The sequence below is a fragment of the Xenopus laevis genome, chromosome 6L, assembly GCF_017654675.1.
Source record: "Xenopus laevis strain J_2021 chromosome 6L, Xenopus_laevis_v10.1, whole genome shotgun sequence".
NCBI classification, from domain to species: domain Eukaryota; kingdom Metazoa; phylum Chordata; class Amphibia; order Anura; family Pipidae; genus Xenopus; species Xenopus laevis.
Window position 1 is genome coordinate 125,382,377 of NC_054381.1, and position 19,476 is coordinate 125,401,852.

The 19,476-nt window shown below is 39.3% G+C and overlaps 1 protein-coding gene across 4 annotated transcripts in view; it reads left to right on the forward strand.

Moving 5' to 3' along the window:
* clvs1.L (clavesin 1 L homeolog) overlaps positions 1–19,476 on the forward strand; it is a 50,463-nt gene that overhangs the window by 19,242 nt on the left and 11,745 nt on the right. For all 4 annotated transcript variants that reach the window (XM_018266651.2, XM_041565559.1, XM_018266652.2 and 1 more), the window contains 3 exon segments: positions 2,085–2,259; positions 8,035–8,145; positions 12,181–12,416. In XM_018266651.2, coding sequence (XP_018122140.1) covers positions 2,085–2,259; positions 8,035–8,145; positions 12,181–12,416 — 522 coding nt within the window.

Genomic DNA, 19,476 nt, shown 5'->3' on the forward strand with positions numbered 1-19,476 from the left:
AGTTTTACTAGTGCAGGACAACACTACATGATATTTTCATTACTTTAAAACACTGTAATTTTTTGGTGTTACTGTTCCTTTAATTCCTGTTTAAATTTACCTTCTTTGGCCCTTCCAACGACACAGTCCTGCCCCTTCACATCTTTGGCCTGCCCCCTTGCATCATTGACCGGCCCCTCCTCAAGTCATCTGCCTGCCCCTGCCGGTATTTATAACTTTATATAAGGTGGCAATTCTAGCTGTCAGGAGTGTCAGGTGGCACATTGCTTGTTTTTTTGAGCCAAAATGATGGTGCACATGGCTGTAAAGTCATTACTTTGCAATGCAGCATGAGCATGTGGTGCATGACATCAGAGTGCCAAAACTTGACCCCAGATTAAAAAATGAATAAACGCTGAGGACCCAGGTTTAATGCAATAGACTTTACCTTGTCATTTCCTAGGGGTGCTGTTTATTCCTATTAATGGCTAATTATCTGGTCCCTGGCCCTCTTCTTCCCAGATACTGACCTGTCTGATTGCTGCCAGTCCCTGGCTAAAAGTCCATGGAGCCTATAAGAGATATAAGTGAGGTCACTTTATTCTGGGAGCTACTAATAGCAATGTAGTGCGGCAGAGTTAGGTGTCACAACACATTATTTGGGCACCCAGGGATGTGAAAATGCAAAGGTGTCTCATCTGCTCTCAGTGGTTTCTGATGCAGAAACCACCACTGCCACCTTTTCTGGAAAAAAATGCAGGCCTTCCTATATTTTCACCTTTCTGCCTTATTAATAGAGTTAGCATCAAGCATCATTGCACACCCTATGACTAGTAAACCCTACCTGTGAGCCAGAACAGGTGCAGTAGAGATATCTGGCAGCATAAAACTATACTAAGCATTGCAATTCTGTAACAATGAAAGGCTTCCTGGGGGTAAATTTAATTATTAATAAGCGGCGAAAATTCGCCATCGACGGCATCGCACCCATCGCAACACTTCGCCAGGCGAAAATTCACTGGGACAATGCTAATTTACTAAAATGCGAAGTTTCGTCCTGGTCAACGGACGCTTTGTGATAGCGTTACTTTGGCAATGGGAGCAAATCAAAGCAAAGATGCACTAGCTTTCATTGTTGCATAGTGCAAATTCGATAAAGGTCTTGCGCTCAAGTTAATTTGCATACAGCGGGAATTTAAAGTTAAATGGACGTCTTTATATTATATGTTGCAGCAAATACATTACATTTTGACTGTTAATTACACAAGTGCAGGGAACCTTAATAAAGAAAATAGAGTTTTTATAATGCCCTACATATGAGCCCACTGTATGTTAGAAAATGTATGGGGGAAACCAGTTACCCAAAAAAAAATTTTGAGGACTTTTGCTGGCAATCACTCTGAAAAAAGGAAAAGATGCCAGCGTTTTTTGAACTTAGATGCTTTTTCCACTCAGAATATGAAGTAAGTAACTGAAGATTGAGGAAGATCTATGCACTCCATTGCACTCCACCTGGTCTGAGCTGGTGAAGGCAAGTCTGGCTAAAGAGGTAACGTTCAGTAAAATCCACATTTTAGTGATTTGCAGAGTAACATTCATTCGACACAGCGAAAAGTCGCCTAGCGATAGAGTGCAAATCACCATTAGTGTCTGTCTCTTTCGCTAGCAAAGTGAAGCCAGCGCCTGTTAGTAAATCAGCAAAGTCCCTGCGGGCAGTAAAACGGGCAAATCGTCGCCAGCGTTAGTCACTTTACCCTTTAGTAAATCTTCCTACTGGAGTCCTAAGGTAGAAAGATGTCACACAGGCTGATGGGAAATCCTCAGTCCAGATCCCCTGTACACACTACGTAACCCCTAGAGAGCTGACGTCCTAACAACCGATACATGAATACCAAGGACAGTTAAACTAGTGTCATTGACTATGGTGGCTAAATAGGATAGCTATCTCCTTGAGCTCTGACTATGGAGGTTCCTATTATATACTTGATCACAGTAGTGCATGGTAGTACTGATGCAGAATTCATAATCAGGGAGACATTCCCCCATTAATTAACACAAATAACAAAATGCATCCAATTAAAACTAATGTATGTTTTCATTTGAAGGAATTCCTTTGTGGACATCTTGCGAGCTATCCTCTTATCTCTGGAAGTTCTCATTGAAGATCAGGAACTACAGATCAATGGATTTATTTTAATTATAGACTGGAGCAATTTTTCTTTCAAGCAAGCTTCCAAACTTACCCCGTCAATCCTCCGACTAGCCATAGAAGGTTTGCAGGTAAGCGTAATTAGTGTATTTTGGGTTAATGAGATGGCATGCCATTATGCATGGCCACTCTGTGGAATGACCACTTTTCTCTTGATTTAGGTTCAGATGTTTTTTGAACTTGCAGCAAACTTCCTCATTCTGATTCACAAAGACATTTCTAAAATCTATGGCAACAAATATTTTGAACTCATAGGTAGAGTTGCTGGTTGGCTGCTAGAAATTATACCTGATGTCAATGTTATCAATAGGGAAGAAATGTTAGTAATTTTCATTATTTCATTATTTCTTTCCATAAAATATGGTAACCCTACTAATAGGCTTACGGTAAATCTACATAACCATATAGGCAGTACTGATACCATTACTTTTTGCTTATTCAGTTTAAAAGCATAGCATGTTTCCTCTCCATATTGGTGTCAAGTAGTTAGGTCCCACCTAGTGATTCTAGTTGCTTATCTCCTACATAACTCCCAGGCCATTGCACTCTTTGTTTTCTGGGTACTTTTCCTGGGTGTACTGTACTGCCATTATCTTTTAATGTCCTAAGCATCCTCTGCACCTAATAAAGCCAGTGTCGGACTGGATACCAGGGCCAAGGTGCCAGTGGGCCCTCATGTTTCTTACCATTTGGCCTATTTCATGGTCATTCCCTATTTATTTAAGGGGCTTAATAATGGAAGAATAGATTATAGTAAGTAGAGATAAAAGACTAGGAGAATAAAGAGTTTGAGTGAAGAGGAATAAGAGTTTGGAAAGTGGGCCCACGGTCTTAGGTTATCTGGTGGGCCCTTGACATCCCAGTCCAACACTGAATAAAGCTGAGTGCAGCGAAATCGGGCAAGAAGATTTATACTGTGCAGGCTGTCACCCCGGCTGGTACATATAGCAGCATGGCCCTCACAAGACATTTTTGCATTTTTTGAGAAAGAGAAACACTCGTGTGGGGTAGGATGTAAGTGAATCAGGGAGGTGCTAACAGATTTAGTACCCTCCCCCAGTTATTCTACATTGTATTGTCCTTTAAGGATAATATGACCTAATGATAAGCCACTAAACTGTAGTTGATGTTGAGCAAATTTGTTGCAGGTGTAACCCTCTGTAACTGCAATTGTGTGCATTGCCTCCCCCATTGTATATATATATATATATATATATATATATATATATATATATATATATATATATATATATATATTATAGAATATACCAAACATTTGTTGCCTCTTAGAAACATCTCATGTATGCTGTATGCCCCTGAGTCATAGCAGGAGGCATTATATGCATTCATTTGATGGTTTTTGCGAGCCTCTGGATGACAAGAGAAATACCTGCCTTGAATCCTTCACAAAGCCTCATGACCATTGTACAGTTGCCTATTTTTCAGCCATTGCTCCATACTCAGTGCTGCTATGGCTTGATTACTATATTAAGCACTTTGAGTAAGTGTCACAGGTGTAATGAACCCTTCCTGTGTTCAGTGTCTCATATGTAAAAATAACAAAATATGGAATTGTCAACTTAAAAACATTAATCTATGCAGAATACATTTTCAAACCCTGCTTATGTTGGCCTAGATGAATATTATTACAACAGAGCAGCAGTATTAGAGAAATTAAAAGGCAAAAACTAAAAACACTATTTTTTATTAAGGGGCCGATTCACTAACTTCGAGTGAAGGATTCGAAGTTAAAAAACTTTGGGCTACTTCGACCATCGAATGGGCTACTTCGACCTTTGACTACGACTATCGAAGGATTCGAAGTAAAAATCGTTCGACTATTCGACCATTCGATAGTCGAAGTACTGTCTCTTTAAAAAAAACTTCAACCCCCCTAGTTCGCCATCTAAAAGATACCAAAGTCAATGTTAGCCTATGAGGAAGGTCCCCATAGGCTTGGCTAACTTTCTTTGATCGAAGGATATTCCTTCGATCGTTGGATTTAAATCCTTCGAATCGTTCGATTCGAAGGATTTAATCGTTCGATCGAAGGAATTATCCTATCTGCGCTAAATCCTTCGACTTCGATATTCGAAGTCGAAGGATTTTAGTTCCTAGTCGAACATCGAGGGTTAATTAACCCTCGATATTCGACCCTTAGTGAATCGGCCCCTAAGTGTATCATTTTTTTATTGATTTGTTTAGATTAAGGGATTGATTAATCGAAAGTCAAATTGGGGATCCCTGGCATTTTCCCTCATTCAATTTGACTATTCAGTTAACAGAAGTCAAATCTCATTTATTCCTATGGGCTGTCATGTTGCCAGGCAGTGCAGAATTCTACCTACTCACTAATTTGTAAAACCACAGAAGAAGAAGAAGGATCATTGTGTTCATATTAAGGCAGTACAAGCCTATGGCAATTTTATTTATTGCTAATATTCATTCCAGTTACTTAATGACACCAGCAAAAGAATTACCAAACAGGACTGGGTGGTATTTTGTTTACTGCCCTTAAAAATGAAAGGATAGGAGATAAATCTGCCCCTAAGAATCTTCTCTATAAATAGAGTATTTACCGCTGGAACATCGTGTCAGATAGAACAGTGCTTACATTTTACACACTGCTGTTTTATACTGCCTCAGATTTGCATTTTACGGGCATCGTTTTGCTTAACAGATCTCCACGTAGTTACCAGTATAATGATTGGTGGGTTGCTGGCTGGGGTTTATTTCTTGTTTTTTTGGTTCACTCATACAGAACATTGTTGTGCTGTTAAGTTCTTGCTGATATAATGTGCTAACGTTTCAGTAGAAGAAACAAACAGCAGGCGCAGTTGGAAGGAGCAGAAAGAATAATTGCTAACAAACTTATTTCACAAAACATGATTATTGTATCTCATAAACAGACCTGCCCGTAACTAACAGCATCAGTATTATAATGTACAAGTATCCAGGGGCCTGCATAGAAAGAAGAGTAATACAAAGTAGCAATAACAATACATTTGTAGAGTTTACAGATCATTTGTTTTTTAGTTGGAATCAGTGACCCTCATTTGAAAGCTGGGAGGATACAGAAGAAGGCAAATAATTCAAAAACTATAAAAAAAAAAGAAAACTGAAGGCTATTTGAAAAGTTGCTTAGAATCAGCCATTCTATAATATACTAAAAGTATTTTACATGTGTATTACAGAATAGTGTTGCCATTAAATCCTTTATAGAAAATTATAGCCAAATCTAGTTTACACGGACAGTACAAATTCAATAGTGGCATCAGTTGATGAAATTGTAAAATGTGATGGCAGAGCTATGTTCTCTGACTGATCACTGCATATTTGCATTTATGTGTGACAGGGAGCTGCCCTAGTGCAGACATGAGACCTCCAAGTTGAAAGTAGATCTGCCTCTTGATATGTATAGAAATGATCGGGGCAAAGTAAGCAGTACTGCACATACAGGCATGGGACCTGTTATGTACAATGCTCGGGACCTGGGGTTTTCCAGGTAAGGGATCTTTCTGTAATTTGGATCTCCATAGCTACTAAAAAATCACTGAATCATTAAGTAAACCCTATAGAATTGTGTTGCATCCGATAAGGATGAATTATATCTTAGTTGGGACCAAGTAGAAGGTACTTTTTGAAAATTACAGAGAAAAAGGAAATTATTTTTCAAAAATGTAATTATTTGATTAAAATTGAGTCTATGTGGTTATTTGGAGCTTTCTGGATAATAGTTAGAGTTCATTTTATCATAAATTCTTTTAACTCTGTGTTCAACATAGAGGGGGCATGGGGTAGCTGAGAATTAGAAGCCATTGCAGTTTCCACAAGAAAAGCAGATCCAAATATTGTAGCTGAATAGTGGGGAAATTGGTCCCTGGGCCCACTGATTTTTTTATATTTAATTTTGAAATCTGACATGGGGCTAGATATATTGTCAGTTTTCCAGGAGACCACAGTGACACGACTTGTGCTCTGATAAACTTCAGTCACTTTTTACTGCTGCACTACAAGTTGGAGTGATATCACCCCCCTCCCTTCCCCTCCCCCCCCATCAGCCCATCAGCAGAACAATGGGAAGTTAACCAGATAGCAGCTCCCTAACACAAGATAACAGCTCCCTGGTAGATCTAAGAACAACACTCAACAGTAAAAATCCAGGTCCTTCTGTGACACATTCAGTTACATTGAGTAGGAGAAACAACAGCCTGCCAGAAAGCAGTTCCACAGTGCAGCCCTGGCTCTTTCTGAAAACACATGACCAGGCAAAATGACCTGAGATGGCTGCCTACACACCAATATTAAATTTTACATGTCAGGGTGAATTATTTGCAGTGTAAACAGTGTAATTCAGAAATAAAATTACACCATAAAAATCATGACAGAATCCCTTTAACGTTTAAATATAAGCAATAACACAGGCACTTTGTGCAATCACCATTGGTGATGTAGGGATTGTTGAATAATTTAGAAGATTGACCTGTTTGGGGAGGCAGCTGCACTAGTGGGTGGGCAAGATTGGTGGGGAATGGCCTCAACCCACTCAGCACTATATACACCACCAGCGTAACTATGACAACGTGCCCTTTTATGTATAAGGACATATGCATTTTGGCTTCTCTTTTCCTTTAAACTGTGTGCGGATGAAATTAAGCAGGAAGCTTCTAATGAAAGACAATGAATAAAACTGGTTCCAGCATTTGCCTGTTCAGTGTGAATTATTGAAGACTAGACATCCCTGCACCGCTGACTCTTATGGGCTTTATCTGGAGACAGCCCACTCCTGTTCAGCACAGCCACAAGGGAAAGCTGACAATGAACACAGAGCAGATGGCTCCCTTCATCTTGTTTTGTTTCCGTAAAGTGCCTGACAAAGAGTGCCTCACTGGGCTCAACCTCGCTCCATCCGAGCTGTAGGAATATTTAGCAATAGGTCAGGGATCGGAAACATGTGATTCTCCAGAAATCAAAGGCTGTCAGAGAATGCTTCTGAATAGGAACCTTAATCTATTTGCACCTGCATACTGCAGAATGCAACATAATGCTTTATAGAACCACGTTGCATTTGCAAATTGCAATATATAATATTTATAAGGCAATTAAAGCTAAAAATACTGGGGGTGTCTATTTGTTAGGCAATTCCCAGTGACCAAAATGTCTTAAAGGAAAACTTTACCCCCAAAATGAATATTTAAGCAACAGATAGTTTATATCATATTAAGTGACATATTAAAGAATCTTACCAAACTGGTATATATATTTAAGTAAATCTTGCCCTTTTACATCTCTTGCCTTGAACCACCATTTCGTGACTCTATCTGTGCTGCCTCAGAGATCACCTGACCAGAAATACTACAACTCTAACTGTAACAGGAAGAAGTGTGACAGCAAAAGACAGAACTGTGTCTTTTAATTGGCTCATGTGACCTAACATGTATGGTTTGTTTGTGTGCACCGTGAATCCTATGTTCCCGGGGGGCGGCCCTTATTTTTTAAAATGTCAGTTTTCTGTTAAGGATTACCCAATAGCAGAGGGGTCCCCAACTCTTTACCCGTGAACCACATTCAAAAATAAAAAGAGTTGGTGAGCAATACAGGCATGCAAAAACTTCCTGGGATGCCAAATAAGGGCTCTGATTGGCTACATGGACTGATAGCCTACAGGAGGCTCTGTTTGGCAGTACACCTGGTTTTTATGCAACCAAAACTTGCCTGCTGGTAACAGAGGAAATATGGCACCGCCGCTCAGTCCACTGGGACATTAATTTTATATAGAAAAGGAACTATGACTGTACTGTTCCCCACTTGCCTTTCTAACAGTTGTGTTTTTCTCCAACCCACAGGACAGCTTCCCAGCTCGTTTTGGAGGAGTTCACTTTGTCAATCAGCCCTGGTACATCCATGCTCTGTACACTATAATTAAACCATTCCTTAAAGACAAGACAAGGAAGCGGGTAAGACAAATAAGCCAAGACAATTTTTGTTTGTTGAACATATTGCATGATGGTAATGGTTATGTACTCTGGATAGTCTCCCATTATAAGGTTTCTGCACCTCGCTGTGACCTTTGAGATTAAATCTACAGCGGGGGGGGCCCAGCTGTGCTTTGTACATTGTCTCTTTGTGATTAATAATGCCGCACAACCGGATTATTTCACTGCAAATCTCTGTGAATTTCTTTGGAGATCGCAGGGGCTGGCAGGATGCAATGAAATTTGTGAGATGGTAAATGGAAATGATCTTCTGTATGAGAATACTAAGAGCAGTAATTACATATGTCATACAAAAATCTCAACTGCAATATTTCATGGATCTCATCTTAAAATCGGAAATAACAATTTCATTTCCTCCCGGTGTTATCTATGACGGCCGGTAACATTTTCCCATGTTTTTCATATGAGCTACTGCTTAAGTGATCTTTATTTCGTTTTCTTTTAAGACTTTATTGTAAATTTGATGTTTTTAAAAAATGACCGAGGGGTTTCCATGACAATATAAATGCATTAGGATGCAGTGCGTGCCTTTCTACAGAATCAAGCCCTAAGGTGATTTTCATTATTTTCATATTTTACAGGGTTTGTTAACCTTTAAATTTACGTTTAGTATGATATATGATAGTGATATTCTGAGACAGCTTGCAATTGTTTTTTTATTATTATTGTGTCTTTTGAGATATTTTTGCTTTTTATTCAACAGCTCTCCAGTTTGCAAATTACCCTAGCAACCATACATTGATTTGAATAAGAGACTGCAACATGATTAGGAGAGGCCTGAACAGAATTAGTAATAAAAAGTAGCGATAATAATACGTTTGTAGCCTTGCAGAGCATTTGTTTTTTAAATGGCGTCAGTGACTCCCCGCCCCATTTCAAAACTAGAAATAGCTCATGTGTATTAAGAGGCGCATTATCAGTGTAAAACCACCATCTTTAAAGGGGAACTAAACCCTAAGAGTCTGGCCACACGAGCAGATTTGTGGCCCCAGCGACAAATCTCCTCTTCTTCGTTTTCCGAAGTCGCCTGAAGTTGCCTCACGAGGAAGAAGAAAGTAGAAGAAAGTGCAGCTCTCCTTTTCAAAACTAAACTGTTAATTGGCTTTTGTAGAACATAGGTGTGTATTACTCCTATAAAAGGATACACCTTAAAAATCACCTGGATACCGATGACATCCAGATATATTAATATCAACCCCTTCACTAAACACTGACATTCAGACCCAGACAGCAAACTGCCTACTGGTTATCTCCTCCTGGATGAACCAAAGTCACCTCAAACTCAACTTGGCTAAAACTGAACTCATGGTCTTTCCAACCAAATCTACTGTAGCCCATCTCTTCCTTTCCCCATTACTATTGATGGCATGACCATTAACCCTGTTAATGCAGCATGCTGCTTGTGGGTCATCTTTGACCCGTCTCTCTCCTTCTCTGATCATATTAATAATACTGCCAAAACCTGCCGTTTCTTCCTGTTCAATATAGCCAAGATGCGCCCATTTCTTTCAGAAACAACAGTCAATACATTAATCCATGCCCGTATCCTATTCCATTTAGACTATTGCAATCTCCTAATAACTGGTCTTCCTGACTCCCATCTCTCTCCCCTCCAATCAATCTTAAACTCTGCTACCAGAATCCTTCTGCTCTCTCCTAAAGGGGAACCTGCTGAACCCCAACTAAAATCCTCAGCAGGGTCCCTGTTAAGCAAAGCGTAGCATATACAATCCTTCTACTAACATTTAAAGCCCTTCACTCCTCTGCTCCTCTCATCATTTCTTCTCTTGTATCACTGTACATTTCTGTCTGTCTTCCCTATTCCTCTCAGAGCCATTTTCTTTTTACACCATCCCCATCCACTGCCACCTCTCGTCTCAAACCTTTCTATCTTGCTGCTCCTTACCTCTGGAATTCCATCCCTGAATTCCTTCATAAGGAGTGCTCTTTCAATCTCCTTAACAAAGTAAGAGTCTACCTTTTGGAGCACTAGAACATTAGTCTAGTCCTGTACCTATTGGAAAATGCCTTTATACCTTGTGCACTTTCCCCCTACAAATTGTGCCTGTATGTTAACCACCAACCCACTTAGACTGTAAGCTCTACGGGGCAGGGACCATCTTCCTACTGTGTCTCTTACCACATGGCACTCTGTGTACTGTGTATATTTATTTATTGTCTGACTTGTCCTCCCTGTGTGTACTTTTAGATATTGTACTTTTATTTATATTGTACTTTTATGCCTGGTACAGTGTTTTACAAATAGGAAGGTTAATTGCCTTTTATAAACAGAATCTATTTGCATTTAACGTCTACAACATATCGTTCCTTACGGGTAATTTTTATAGATTTTGGTTCCACACCTCTAAAGTTTATTGAGATGTTAATATCTATGGAGAAAGATCATTGAAGTGTTTTATTATTTTGTGAGCTGTACCTGCTTTCCTCATGATCTGCAATATATTGTCATTTGCATTTGAATTGGCTCGGTATTCACTTCTCTTCATGGCCATTTAGCTAAATAGACCGCTTTACCCATTTCCAGGAGATTTTACCTGTTATAGGGTTTTGCTGCTACAGAATTTTATAGCATCACTAAAAGCACTGGCAGAAACACACCAAGATGAATTGAAAAAGTAAAATATTTCATATATTAAAATGTCTATGGTTCTTAAGGATGCATAGTAAATAACTATATTAGAATATATTGTACTCAGCTAAATCACTGTTTTTAATGTATCAAGCACAATATAACTGTATCTATGGAAACAACTTAATCTTTAAATGGTTCAATATTTTCATTTTTCATAAAAGCAGCTTGACTTTAAGTGCTCCGTTCATAATTTCCAGCATCGCAGATGCTTTACCCAGAATGTTACTCAGTGGCAATGAGCCCTGTGCCATTATTTTATGCATGGTACAGTGCTTTACAAATCAATTTATTAATATAGTACATACAAGGACGGTTAATCGCCTTTTATGAACAGAATCCAGATGGGTATTGGGACTCATGATCTAAATTTGAAATGGGTATAGACTTAAACATACAGTATGGGTTCCTCCACAAGTGCAGTGAGCAAAGTGCAGTAGAGTGCAATCACCATGTTTTTTCCCATAATACAGCATTTTACCCACAATTCCGGCATCTGTGCGGTTGCAAAGAGGCAACTCTCTTGATATAATTGTGTTGTGCCTACTGCATTTGTCCTGATTTGCTAAAATAAACACAACTGCACATGTGCTGTGTCACCACTGTATCTGCACTGTTGTTCTATTACTATTGACTGTTAAAGGGGTGGTTCCCCTATAGGTTAACTTTTAGCAAGTTATAAAATGCTAATTCTATGCAACTTTTCAATTGGTTTTTATTATTTATTTTTTATAGTTTTTTTTATATTCTTTTTTCTTCTGACTCTTTCCAGCTTTCAAATGTGGGTCACTGACCCCATCTAAAAAACAAACAATCTGTAAGTCTACAATTGTATTGTTATTGTTACTTTTTATTACTCATCTTTCTATTCCGGCCTCTCCTATTCATATTTCAGTCTTCTATTTTTATCAATGCATGGTTGTCAGGGTAATTTGGACCCTAGCATCTAGATTTCTGAAATTTCAAATTGGAGACCTGCTGAATAAAAAGCTGAATAACTCAAAAACCACAAATGATGTCTCAGAATATCACTTTTTACATCATATTTGACATTAACTCAAAGGTGCACAACCCCTTCAACCTGGGAAGTCATCATTTATTTCTGCCTTTTGGGGAAAAGTAGATTACAAGAATTGAAACCCCATTTCTAAATCCATATAGACATCTCAGTAGGATCAATAAGCACCTGTATTTTATGCACCAGAAGATCAGTTTGTGAATAAGATCTGTATGTGTCTGGTTTTAATCCAAGTCATTTATAAATACCGTCCCTCATATTATCCAGATAAAATAGAACCATTTACATGATTATAGAGGTGTAAGAATTTCTATAATTTCTCTTGCAGATCTTTCTACACGGTAACAACCTGAATAGCCTTCACCAGCTGATTCACCCTGATTGTTTACCTTCTGAATTTGGAGGCACACTTCCACCTTATGACATGGGCACCTGGGCGAGGACATTGCTTGGCCCTGATTATAATGATGAAAACGAATATACCCACAGTTCTTACAATGTTATCCACGTGAAGCATGTGCCTGCTATTGTAGAAGGAGAAGACTCACCCAAGTATATGAAAAGGTATTTATTTACTAGCACATGGAGTGAGGAGCATTCCCACAGAATACCTCCCACGGTCTAAGAGTGCACTAGAATGTTTTGGTTCTGTTTTCAAAACACAGTATGTCCTTAGCTCAAACAGGGACCTTTAGAGCTGATCCCTGTACAGTTATTTGCAAACAACCATTAACAGGGGCACCCAGAGTCGTTTTCCTAACTTTACCTAACCTCATTGGCGCAGAGTTCCTTAGAGCACTATCGTTAAAGGGGAACTAAAGGCTGGAAAATAATCTAAGTAAACATGTAGAAAGTGCCCTCCTGAGCACACCTCACCTTAAAGGAAAACTATACCTCCAAAATGAACACTTAAGCAACAGATAGTTCATATCATATTAAGTGGCATATTAAAGAATCTTATCAAACTGGAATATATATTTAAGTAAATATTGCCATTTTACATCTCTTGCCTTGAGCCACCATTTCGTGATGGTCTCTGTGCTGTCTCAGAGATCACCTGACCAGAAATACTTCAACTCTAACTGTAACAGGAAGAAGTGTGGAAGCAAAAGACACAACTCTGTCTGTTAATTGGCTCATGTGACCTAACATGTATGGTTTGTTGGTATGTTTGTGAGTACAGTGAATCCTACGATCCCAGGGGGCGGCCCTTATTTTTTAAAATGGCAATTTTCTATTTATGATTACCCAATGGCACATACTACTAGAAAAGTATATTATTATGAAAATGGTTTATTTACATGAAGCAGGATTTTACATATGAGCTGTTTTATGCAATATCTTTCTATAGAGACCTACATTGTTTGGGGGGTATAGTTTTCCTGATATATATTCCCAAATATTGCTGAAAGGAGGCCAGTTGGGTGGTTAATTCCCTATTCAGTTAAATATCTGCTTATTTGAAGATCCTGTGTCAGCTCACAGCTCTGGAATGACAAAAGAGCAACCCCCAAGCCTATTTTGACAGATGCTGCAAAGATCTACTGTGTGGGGCTCATCTGTAAACACTGGGGAAATATTCACCTGGGCAGTAACCCATGGCAACCAAATAATTTTAGCTTTCGCTGTTCTAAATTCAGCTGACTGAATAGGTAATCACTAATTGGTTGCTATGGGTTACATAGCTTTAAAAGGGGAACTAAACCCTAAAATGAATGTGGGACAGAAATGCCATTTTATATATATATTGAATTTATTGGACCAGCCTAAAGGTTCAGCATATCTATAGTAGTACAGTTCCAGGCCTTCACAGGAGTTCCCCATTTTGGATTTTTGTTAGGAGTGTCTTTTACACGCATATGCAGCTGTTGAGAAGATAAGCTTAGAAGTTGTGGGAAATCTTGAAGCAGAAAATGAGGTTTGCCTGTCATACAAGCTGATGCTACAGGACTGATTTTAATTGTCTGGTTTTTGATCTGCCTATACCAATAATTATTTACTAATCATCCTTATATTGTGACTTTTCTATACTGTATATACAGTATATTGTGAGTGGGTCCCTAAGCTCAGTAAGTGACAGCAGCACAGAGCATGTGCAGTGAATCAGCAGAAAAAAAGATGGGGAGCTACTGGGGCATCTTTGGACACACAGATCTTCCCTGCTAAAGGGTTGTGTTTCCCTTGACCTAGTACAGAAGCCCAAAATATAATGTACAACATTTTTACCCTACTTATACAAACAAGGGAAAGTTGTGCTCACCACTAATTTTTAAAACCATTAGGCGGGGGTGCAATGACGCTGTGACCACAAAATACATATAGACAAATACAAGAGGTCCTCTGCACTCAACCCATTATCAATATATTTAAGACAGAGACATTTTGTGCATACTGCTACTGAAAAATGCCTTACCCTTTAAACAACACAGGGATTGTTTGTCCATATATTGCAATATATTTAAGCTGGCCAACTACGTCAAAGTCATCCCATATCTGGCCAGTCCTATGCTCAATTTTCATCTGATTCATTAAGAATTCTATTGCTTCATTATACATTTTACAAAAGGGACTAAGTTTTACCTGCAACATACTTGCTGCTTTCAAAATAAAACTCCCAAACTTGGCTGCCCTTTTATTAGACACCAGTGGGATCACCTGACTATAGCTGGGAATAGGGATGTAGCGAACCGCCGATAATGTGTTCGCGAACGCCGTTCGCGAACACCGGCAAAAAATGCGAACAGTTCGAGAACAGTTCGCGAACTTCGAACATCCGAAAATCGTTCGATTCGAACGATCGAAGGATTTTAATCGTTCGATCGAACGATTTTCGTTCGAATCGAACGAAAATCGTTCGATTTTAGCGACCGAATGGTCGAATGGACGAACGATTTTGACGCGAACGCCTATTGGCGAACGTCGTGCGACGTTCGCGAACTTGCGGCGGACGCGAACAGCCGATGTTCGCGCGAACAAGTTCGCCGCAGAACAGTCCGCGACATCCCTAGCTGGGAAGGGTGGGAGCTACATTTTGATAATGGGTTGAGTGCCGAGGACTCTTGTATTTGTCTATTTTTACCCTACTTGTTTAGTTAAGCCTTAGATCTCCTTTAAAGCAATGGATTGTAAGTAACATGTCCCTCAAACAGAGGTACAGTTAGGGTAGCCACCTAGCCAGTAAAAATTCTGCTTCATGTCAGAGACCTGTGTGATGGGTGTGCGGCAGCTGTGAAAACACAGCATTGGGGTTAAGAATGCTATTCTCCCCTCTCTGGCAACATTCCTGATCTGCAATCACACACAGAGGAAAGGTTGATGGGTTTATTTGCAGGGCACTCTCCCTTTAAATAACCATGATACAGATAGCCTGCCATTCAGGATCAACTTTACATAATATATCAGATGGTTTTATTTCTGAGCTGCTGGGGGACTCCAACTTATGTGGCAGTTTGAGAAGGACTCCCTTTGGCTTTCTGTGCCCTGAGAAGAGTGTGCTTTGCTATTCAGAGCCCTGACAAGGACCCCCTTCCTTCCATACCCTAAATATAGTGCACTTTTCTGCCACTGGGGTTCCCTACTCTCATTTCACCCACAAAACCTTGCAGCACCTTGCTTTCATTCTGCTGCTTCTCTCTCCCAGCAGCACTTCCTGTGTAGCACTTCCCTCCTTGCACAGAACAACACAGAGGGGAGACAAGTATACACAGCTCCCCTACATATATTTGATATTTTTTACATGTAAGCATTAAGGGCAGAATCAAGAAAGTGACATTCATATGTTTTTATATTTTACCATAATAGTGAAATATTGCAGACATTAATTATTAATAATGTCTATTATTCAAATTTTTTGCTGACTATACAAGTACAGGTCTGGTTTAAATATGAGTAATTTGTCAGCCAAGAGCATTATGAAAAATAATTAGTGTCACAATAATTATGATACACGAGGAGCTTAATTTTATACCTCAGTCAAAAGCAGCAGAAAAAAAATAATTTCTTTGGCACTGGAAATTAGGGATGAAATAATAATTATCCTTATCTTGCTTCCAATGTGATTGCATGCCTTATTAGATACAGAAAACCAGGTAATCTGTGCAGCCCAGAGGCATGTTCATAAAGAGGCATTCATCATTTTGATTTAATGGAAGCCCAACGTTGGGTCGGAGCAGCCAAAAGGAATACAAACACACATTACAAGGCTCATTTACAAGGTGCAGTGCTAGGAGCAAATATTGGAGTGGGCCTTGCACCTTGTGCTGATATGCTGGTGTAGCGAGTAAACCCTCTCAACGGTGTGGAGGCAGGGTGTAGTGTAACTGTAACTTGATACATTCTGCAATAATTGGGCGCCAGTGGTTCTTATAACTTAGCCATTGAACATATTTATTGAACAATACAATACTGAATGGAGTGTACATATAGAGCAAGCAGGATCATACATCAACAGCGGATAGGCATATACTCACAGGCAACAGTGGTCGGTATCAATCTCCACAGGGAAGAGAACATACACAGCAGCAATGAAGGTACACCCAGTTTTTAGCCTTTTCCCTAAGTGGAACCTAGTAGGATCACTACATCCCTAAGTCTGTACACACTGCCTACTTCTGGGCAATTAGTACCCGGGATCTTAATCCCTCTGACTCTCCTCGTCGGAGCCTTGAGCTGCTCAGCTAAATAGTCTGTCTATCTGTCACTCCTAGAGTGACCTCTTAAGGTGAGTAGCCTATCCTTACTAGACCTGACCTGTCTAGGTTCCACTTGAGCTCTGCCTGCCTGCTCAGGCTAGAGCCAGCACAAGATGGACACTGAACGCATGGCTACAAAGGGTTTTATACTTTAGCACAGTACCATCTACTGGTCACTATTGAGAACACCAAGTACATAGTTCAAGGCAGAATAATGAAATAGGTCCCCTGTTAGGACCCATTTAGGCGTCTATACCACTGGGGATCTGCCTGCCAATATTATTAGGGGTGGCTAATTTACCAGACCCCTACACTGGTTAAACGTGCAAGAGGGAAAACACTTTGGTTCTATGGAGCCCTGTGCTTGAGTAGCAGGTAATTCCAGGGATCCATTGTGTTTTGTGCCAGTGGCACTCCTAATTGTGCCATAGTTGTTCACTTACAGATATTCTATTTTACAGCACTTTGACACCCATGCCGCGGCAGCTGGCTTCACATTCATATTTACAAATCTGACACACGTTGTATCTTAAAAGGGATAGTTCAGCTTTGAAGTAACTTTTAGTATGTTATAGACTGTCCAATTCCTAGCAACGTTGCAATTTCTCTTCATTATTTATATTTATAGTTTTTTAGTTCTTTGCCTTTTTAGACCTGAGAGCATACACATCACAATAATAATGCTCCATATATCCCCAGAATTACTTTAAATAATTGCTTAAAGCGGTTGTTCACCTTTAGATAAACTTTTAGTATGATACAGAGAGTGATAGTTTGAGACAATTTGCAGTTGGTTTTCATTTTTTATTACAGTATTTGTGTTTTTAGCTTTTTTTTCAGCAGCTCTCCACTTTGCAATTTCAGCAATCTGGTTGTTACAGCAAATGATACAAAACTATAAAAAAGAAAAAACGAAGACCAAGTGAAAAGTCAGCCAATCTGTAACATACCTAAGGTGAACCACCCCTTAAACATACCCCTTTTGCACCCCATTCATTTGCTTTGTTTTGTTTATTTTACCAAAAGTAAAGATATGGTAAAAAAGACATCCCTGCAAAGTGAGTGCCCTTAATGAGTAGAACATAATACTTCAAAGGTAGGAAAGTGGTACACATAGATCTTATCTATCGGGGTATTTCAGCTTGATACCCTTTTGTGTGTCAGGGGAGTCATTCATTAAGCTTCTTTCAGTCTTTTTGACCCCCCACTGTTCGCTGGGTGGAGATGGGTATCTAGAGTCAAAGTGGTGTACTGGCAGTCCAAAAAGGGGACCCCATGAATGAACACTTATTAGTGCCCAGCAACAAGTACATTTGGGTACAACTGTTACTAGTAGCATAATTATATTTTACATTCTGAATAATAAGACCTGGGAATAGACCATACACTCCTCTTGTTGCTTGTTTTCATCCCCTTAATTGTCGGCACATTCAATCCAGAGACCAATATTTCCTGTTTTACATCAGCGCATATATTTGCTCCTTGCTGCTGCAGCAAACCATCAAACAGTACCTACTGAGATGTCTAAAAGATAATGTTCTGTTATAAAAATATATTCCAACTAAAACACGGCAGCAGACAAGTCATAAATTATCCAGTGATTCTCCGATACCACGCAGAGAGCAGATAACACACAAGCAGAGCCATTAGAAGCAGCAGAAGCAGCTGTGAACTGCAGTCAGATTAATGACATTGACCGAGACCAAGGACATGCTCACAATTAAAATGGTACATTCGTTGGATACCCTGCCACTCATTTTAAAATAATCTAAATTCAAGGCACAGCTAGAGAGATTTGTTGTTTATATTTTATTTATTGAGCAACTGGCAGTCACTAAAGCAGTATCCTTGATCAAACATGTGTAGTATAGGTCTATACAAGTATGTGTATATATATGTGTATTTGAAGGGGTTGAACTTGATGGACTTTGGTCTTTTTTCAACCCAGCTCAACTATATAACCTCTTTCTTGTTTTACTGAGTTTTATCATTTTAAATTTATTTTATTAGCTTTTTTCCCTGCAAATATTATGTTTATAAATAAATTGGGATTGATTTATTGATAAAGTAATAAGTAACCGTTTATAAAACTGGTGCTGTTGCCATTTTAATAATTAATCAATAGTTAATAGACCAGGCAGTCCATTATAACCAAGACACTGTATGATTCTCAGGATACTTTTAAATGAGGAGTGGCAGGACAAAGCAGAATTTCTGCAAAGCACAGTTTATTAATGTCACTGCTTTGGGCCTCACTGTCCCTTTATAAACAAACACAATGCAATATTTTTTATACAAACGCAATGCAATATTTAAACCAACATCCCAGGAAATGAAGCCATAGACCCCACCCATCACCCAAGTCCTTGTTCTGATTGGTGAAGAGAGTCCATTTCTTGTGCTAGTGTAAATGAATTGATCCATTACTGAATTGTCCATTGATATGTGCAGTATGTGTGTGTTTTAGTGTAAGGCTATAGTAAAATGAGTGGCACCATTGCTCTATCTGTGAGCTTAACAGTTAACATTAAACCCCAACATTATTCTCAGAGCCCTCTGCAGCTCTCTGTATGCAATGCACAATAATTGGGCACCAGTGGTTCTTGCAACTTAACCATAAAACTTATTCATTAAAGAACAGCATCCACAAATGAGATCAGTTATAGATAAGCAGGAACATAGAACAACAGTGGATAGGCATAGACTCACTAGCACCAATGGTCAGCACAGACCCCGCAGAGGTAAGATGAGAGAGAATATACAGAATACATAAAAGTACTCTAGTTTTCAGCCTTTTGCCTAAGTGGAGATCCAAAGGGCACCTCTCCGGACCCTGCTCTGACACTTAGTCCTTACTCTGGGTAATTTGTACCTGGGATCCTAGTCCCACTCAACACTCCTCGGCGGAGCCTGTGCTGCTCAGCTAAGTAGCC